The 7,553-nt window shown below is 29.5% G+C and overlaps 1 protein-coding gene across 1 annotated transcript; it reads right to left on the reverse strand.

Moving 5' to 3' along the window:
* Positions 1-4,536: 4,536 nt before the first annotated feature.
* On the reverse strand, positions 4,537-5,484 carry LOC141685005 (uncharacterized). Its single transcript, XM_074490132.1, has 2 exons — positions 5,238-5,484; positions 4,537-5,021 (listed from the first exon to the last, which is right to left on the reverse strand). The coding sequence occupies exons 1-2, from the start codon at positions 5,482-5,484 to the stop codon at positions 4,537-4,539; spliced, it is 732 nt and encodes a 243-aa protein (XP_074346233.1).
* Positions 5,485-7,553: the final 2,069 nt, after the last annotated feature.

The raw sequence follows: 7,553 nt of genomic DNA on the forward strand, positions 1-7,553 counted from the left end.
AAAAAAAACGGTTGATTTTGCATAAACCGGATCATTATAGGTTGCGGGGTTATCAATGATCGGTATAGTAGAAATGATTGACAAAAACGCTGTTGAACCTTATTTGACCGTCAAAGCCCCCGCACTAGTCGGGTCCCAGATGATAGGGTGATCCCACATATATGATCTATCACTGTCACGTCACGTAATATACTAAAAAAATAGACCTTCTTTCTTGCAGTAAAAAGGTTACTATTTTTGTAAATATATTTGTTTATCGTCAATTATAATGGTAAGTTCGTTACTAAATTGAATATAAACATCAGCAAGTCCTCCTCTATTAATTGATTTAACAAAAGAATTGAAATGTTTTTTGAGGAAATACGATTCATCGCGTATACTTGTTTTTTCAGGAAATTTAATTTTAATATCTATTAATTGAGTAATAATAAGTTTTTCATATATTTATAGTCTACTTAATTACTGAGATATATATTTTGGTTGTAAGTTCAAAATATTAAATTTCATTATAGATAATTAGGTTTTATTATGGGGAAATATATAATTACGGAGGAGTAATATTTATACTCACATTAAAAGAATACGTTTGAAGGCTCACAATACAATGCGTGTGCGTGTTATCTTTAAAACTTAACAAAAAGGTGTAAAATAATTCAGGCAGAAGATGTCAAATGTAGTAGTTTATAGGTTGTTTTTGTTTACAAATTTGTTGTAGGGTATGTTAATTACGAGTAGATGTGTTTGTTTATGTTAACGAGGAGATGCTGATGCATATATTAGGTTTATGTTTGATAGGGAATAGTATATAGCCTGTGCACGGTTGTTTTCATCATATCTATATTATATTATTATAGATAAAATATTAATAATTACTTGGTAAATTACTTAATTATTTTTAATTATTTATTTCAATTCTAATTATATGATCGATCAATTCTAATTTTAATTGATAGTGAAGTCAACTTCCTCTATTGCCTTACCAATTTCAATTCTATTTTATATTGAACTCTATATCTTTATAATTTATATTAAATTCAACTTTTTCTACCAATTTATATTTTAATTCATATCGAAATTCTATTTTTTTTTAATTTGTTACTTCGGGCTAAATTAATAAACAAACTAAATATAATTATTAAGATTTAGTTGATATGTCATGTGAATCACGCTAAGATAAAATAATAATACTATTAGTACTCCTAAAAAAATTATGCAACTGAACTTGGATAAACAAAAATAATATATTTTATTTATCCAACATAAAAAAATACATTATACAATTGATTTAAACTAACACAAAACTAAAATAAAAATACAAATCGACCAACAAAAATAAAATAATATATACTAATTATTCAGTCTAAAGCAAAATTATCTTATTGATGCACACTTAAAAAAAATTAAACTAAAAATAATTAGTTTGATTTGGTCGGTGTATTGGGTATCGGGCTAAAATAAAATAATATAAACCACTGATCCGAGATAAATCAAAATAATATTAGATTAAGTATAATTCGTATCCTATTGATGTGAACTAAAAATCAAATTTTAATTAAAACATAAATATTATTTTTTTAAAAAAATACATATAGGATTATCAATAAAAACTATATCGTTCAATCACTAATATTGTCTTTTTCAAATATCTTTTATAGAATTACTGTTAATCGATTAAATAATCAACATGCTAAAATAATATTTTTTAAGGTGTCAACATAATGAAGACATTATATTTTTACTCTCAATAAAATAATAATTTGGTTATAATAACATTTCCGTTCTTACCAATGCTATCACTTTAAATAAGTTTAAAAGTTCTAAAAAGTTATGAACATATACGTCTACTAATATAATTATTATAAAGTAATGTCGTTTAAAGTTTTAAATGAACAAAATTAAAAAATTAAATTAAATTTTTTTTAAAAAAAATATATAATATTAAAAAAAATTGTGGGATCCGTGCATTACACGAGTTGTAAGCCAGTATATTGTAAATTCTAATTTTGATTATAATTCTCAAATAATACTATTTTGTTATAATTTTAATATGTTGCCGGCCAAATTTTCAATGTTTATAATAGTATAGATAGAACTATAATATAAGTGTCATATTTTAAATATAGCAGAACAAGCATGTTTCGTCTTTAATATAGTATAAATTTCTAAAATATATTATTTTCAGTTTTAAGTGTCCAATATCAATTGATAATATATTTCATTCAAAATATTTGATGATTATGCATTCTATGTGAATTTTATTTTTAAAATTTTATAAAAAATACTCATTACATTACAGAAATGCTATTCACTATTGAAGATACATATCCAGTTACTGGTAAACGGTGAATATTTTCTTTACAAAAATCTAAAAAATAGAATATACATGTCTATAATATGTCATCAACATTTTAAGCAGACACCTTAGCATATGAACATTTTGAACAAACTATCCCAAAAAGTTGGTATTTAATTTTTATCCTCCTAGTTTTAATAATTATTTTAAGTAAAGTGTTATTTTAAATTTAAAAAATGTATTAGAAGGCACGTGACTTAGGTTTAAACTTAATAAAAATGCTAATATGTTTAAAGCTTAAGTAGAAGCCAACTGGTGCAAATAAACTACTTTATTAAGATGCGTTTTACTATGGTGTTAACTTACTTTTAAATAGAACAAATAGAAAATATTATTTGAATTTTTTGGTTTCGTGTTGTTCATTCGTGAATATTAATTTAAAAAAAAATCATCAATTTTTTCTTAAATCTTCTGCTGAATTTTTTGCTATCGGAACTCTTGATTCCAACCAAATTTCTAGTAAACTGCGTTTGGAAACGAACTTATAAATTTCAGATTTTAGTGTCTCTTACTATCGAAACTTTTGATTCAAACCAAATATCCAGTAAAATGCATTTCACAACGGACATATAAACCTCAATGTTAGCGTCTTATTCCCGGAATCCATCAATTTAATTGACCCGCATATTGCTAGCGTGTTTATGATCACATTAAATAATAAATATAAAAATAACCCTAACAACAAAATAATAATTTTAATTTACCGAAGAAAAGTACCTTAAAGAGAATTATAAAACCATACCTGAACTTGAAGCGAAACACGAATCACAAATCACACAAATCACAAAATAAAAATATTAATACATTTACAACTTTATTCACACCATACAATCCAAAATAATCATAAAACTAAGAATTTAATTCAGAAATAACAATTACGCGTATAAACTTATACATATAAATATATATGAAAAGATGGATGTAGACGACTCACCATTACAGCAAGCGCAGCTACTGTCGATATATATAAACTCTTCTTCAATAATAAATTCGTCATTTTAAAATTTATTAATGTATTAATTCATAAACATATTTTGATAATTATTTTTTATATTTTTATGCAAGATTAACTTTTTTTTTGCTAAATTAAATATATATTAACAAGAAAGAGGGATTAACTCTTGCTCTAGTAGACCTAGAGAAGACTATCTATGATCAATCTTAGCATAAAAGATTGAGAATAGAAAGCACAAGGGCCTACAAAAACCAACTACAAAAATCCCTATACAATCTAGGTTCTTGAACCACTTTGAAGATAGCATTCGAGTTTCAATATCTAGCATAATTCCCTTAAGAACCGAAGACGGGTCTCGGACCCCTTTGTCATGCAGTCTAGCATTCCTCTCTCGCCAAATATGATAGCTGAACACCTGCAAAGCAAGAAGCCCCAAAGTACTATGCCCCTTATGAGGAATTCTGTTTGAGTCCATGATCAAATCATTCCAAGAAATGCCAGTGATAGGGAGCCTAAGAGAGAAGGTCAACCTCGAGAGAATTGATCTACTGTAAGTATAGTGAACAAAAAGGTGGTCACTAGTTTCAATCCCTCCTACACAAAGATTACAAAAAGGAGAAACCTGAAGCCCAAAGCGAGCGAGTCTGGTGAATGTTGGGAGCCTCCCTCAATAAACAATCCATTCATGATGAGCATAGCGTGGGACACTAAGACAGTAGCAAACGGAGGAGCTCCACTGTTGTAGCTCGAGTTCTGATCGAGTCTCAGATGTGCCGGATCCTGAGGTGCTTCAGGGGCCTCAACTCCCAACTTAAAGTATCAACTTTCGAAAGGTTGAAGTCCGGGTTATCAAAGTGAGCAAGCCATTGTACCAAGTTGGCAGTAAGATGTCTCAGTTGACCGTTAGGACTAGGAAGGCACCACCATCCAGTATGAATGAGATCATTGATCATAGCTTATTTCCTTAAGTTCACTTGTAGGTAAATCGAATCGTGTTTTGTTTTGGTCAAACATTTGTGTTGCCACCATGGGATCAAACCATAAAGAGGTGGCTCTTCCATCCCCTAGGTTAAACCGAAGAAACTGAAGAGCAGTAGGCCTTAGTTTCAGCACCTTCCTCCAAATCCATGAGCAATCAGTCGGAATTTCCATGACCCAGAATTAGTTAGATTTGAGATGAGTTGAGTACAACCAAGACACCCAAAGAGAGTAATCCTTGTTTACTACTCTACACAAGTGTAGGAGTAATTGGGAATAATTCCAGCTCCTCCGGGTTACGGATTCCTAAACCTCCCTCATCCTTGGGGAGGCAGATGTCACTCCAACAGACCTTGGCTCCTCCAACTTTTGAGGGGTCCCCTTTCCATAAAAACCTTGTCATCAACTGCTGCATGTGCTTATGCACAGCTCTCAGAAGAATGAAGTGGTTAGTCCAATACGCCTCTATAGAACAAAGAACAGCTCTGATCAGCTGAACACGGCCTGCTAGAGAGAGAAACAATGTAGTCCAGAGATTCATTCTAGTAGTTAATTTGTCGATAAGGGGAAGGCAATCATCAATGCAAAGTTTCGAAGAAATAAGAGGAACACCCAAGAACGAGATCGGGAGACAACCATGAGGAATTCTAAAGGCATCATCAAACCAACAAACAACATCTTCCTTGCAATTGCTAAAGAAAACTGAGCTTTTGTGGGCATTAGGGGCTAAGACCACTAGCACGTGAAAATTTCTCTAAACAATGCATCAGGTGATTTATAGAATTTTTGTCCCCGTGAGAAAAGAGCAGAACATCGTCTGCAAAAAAGGAGATGGTTAAGTTGTAAACCTTTGCATTTCCAGTGAAATCGAAAATAATGGAATATTGGATTGGAGAAGCAAGGTTAAAACGTTCATTTCTAGAGTAAAAAGATATGGGAATAAGGGGTCACCTTGACGAAGGCCCTTAGCACCCTTGAAAAACCCGGAGAGAGCACCATTGATTTTCACGGAGTAAAAGGTTGTTGTAATGCAAGCTTCAATCCACGAAATGAAGTTAATAGGAAAATTGTACTTGGCCAGAACTGCCATAATAAAACTCCAATCAATTGAATCAAACGCTTTCCGAAGATCTATTTTGATTGAGCATTTAGGAATCCCGGTGGCTCTTCCATAGCCCCTAAATAATTCTTGAGCCATCAAGATGTTGTCCGAGATATGTCTCCCACGGATAAAAGCTGATTGGGAGATAACTTTATTTGACTTGAAGAGAAAGTTTAAAATAATAAAAGTAAATTGTAGTTTTTAATAAGACTAACCTTTTTTGTCCCGAAGAGAAAATTTAGAAGAATTAAGGTAATTATAATTTTTAATTCCAAGTTTAGAAGAATATAAGTTAATTGTCATTTTAAATAATTTTTAATTGAAAACTGAAAAATTTCGCAAAATAATATGAGTCGATTTAAGAGACGTCACATAAACGCATTCGTCTTCTTTTTTATGTAAGTATATCGATTGATTGATATTTTATGCAATGCAATTTAAAAGTTTTTAAACAAATATTTAATAACTTAGGTTAATTAATTTTAATTTATAAAATATAAGGCCCCAAAAAAGTTTTGATGTTTCAGCTTTACAAATATCTTATCCAACACAATGTTAAAAAATGTTTTGATTTTTTTTCTAAAAAATGGGACCTAAAAAAATATTTGACAGAAAAAAGATAAATTCAATGTTAGTAATTATAGAGCACCCAAGAATTTTACTTAAATAATACGAAGACAAAGATATTGATAATTACAACAATATCATTATCTAATATAAAAATTTAAATAAAAATATCGAATACATACTTTATAAAATTATGTTATTTGTGCGATTCAGTAGATAATTAATAATAACAGAATTACAATTAAAAGAATTTCGGTAATTATTTAGTTTAGTAATAAAACAAGAGAGAAGTGTCGGGTTGATATGAAAATAAAGGTGAAACAAAATGGAAAGGAGACCAATTCGCGCCTCTCTCTCTTGATAAGGGTTTTAAGAGTTGGACTCTCAAATTTAGCGTTTATACCAGCCACTTCTTTATTTTTTGGTCCTTCTTCCCTCCCCTTTTGTTCTTTCACACCACCTTTTTATTTGTTTTTTTCAATAAAATTAAGACTTAATCTTTTTTAATGAAATTTTGTTAGGTACCTTATTATCAAGATTGTTATGTGTTCATCTTTTTGAGATGTTAATGTTTCGTTTTGATATTTTTTTGTGTTTAGTTACGGGTTTGGTAATTTTTTTGAAATTTTTGTTTATGAAATTTTGGGAGATCCGTAAAACTTGCATCAAATCTGGAACAGCAGTGGATATCACAAGAGTTTACCTTTCACAATAGAAAATTGTTCATAATTCTGAACATTGTGTTATATATGATACCTATGTGAAAATCAATTATAATGCTAATAATTTCACAACTAATGTAGGTTGGATTGTTGGAGATGTCATTGTAATATTTTTTAGATTGAATAATTTGCATATTCTAGGTGTTAAGCGATTTGGAAAAAAGCAGCTATTTGTTTAGCTTATTTTTTACTTCACAATCAGATTGTACTTGATAATTCGGAGATTTGTTTTAGATGTGTTTTAATAGTTTTAATAAAATTTTCTCTTATTCTTCAAAAAAATGAAAGTGAAACCAAATTAAATAAAAAAATAGAGAGAATTGCATTTTGCACTCCTTATATTTGACCAAAACTTAATTTTGTATACCTATTTTCATAAATTACAATTTGCATCCCCCTACTTTGAAATCCGCTTCAACATGCACCTTTTTTGTCCTAATTTTTTAGCCCAAATTGCTATCTCCAAATATTATTAAAAACAGAGTTTGTTTATCAAAATCGAAATTTCTCAAATCGTGAACACCAAAAGCTAATTAATACATGCATAATAAAATTATGGATAGTCTTTCTAATCCTTAACATTTTAGACGAATTTGTTCCAGAATTTAATTTCCATACATAATGGTGTTGAAATAATTTTAACAGGCAAGCTATAAAACGAAGATAATTAGAGTTATTAAGAAAATCACGGGTGAAGTTTGTCTCGACCAATTTTTAAATTATGTTAACAAACTTTTTTGTTTAAAATTATTACACCCAAGCGAAGCCTTTTTCGAGATAATATTTTAGTATTCGTAAGGTAAAGCTGCTTAAATTCTAATCTTTCAGAATAAACAAGATAGGTTTGTTATATTTGGTAGATTGCTATATATATAT

This window comes from Apium graveolens, chromosome 9, assembly GCF_009905375.1.
Source record: "Apium graveolens cultivar Ventura chromosome 9, ASM990537v1, whole genome shotgun sequence".
NCBI classification, from domain to species: Eukaryota; Viridiplantae; Streptophyta; class Magnoliopsida; order Apiales; family Apiaceae; genus Apium; species Apium graveolens.

Coding starts and splice junctions, on each gene's coding strand:
- LOC141685005 (XM_074490132.1), bottom strand. CDS start 5,484: ATGGCTCAAGAATTATTTAGGGGCTATGGAAGAGCCACCGGGATTCCT. Junction 5,022..5,237: donor TGCTAAGGGCCTTCGTCAAG/GTGACCCCTTAT, acceptor TTCACGTGCTAG/TGGTCTTAGCCCCTAATGCC.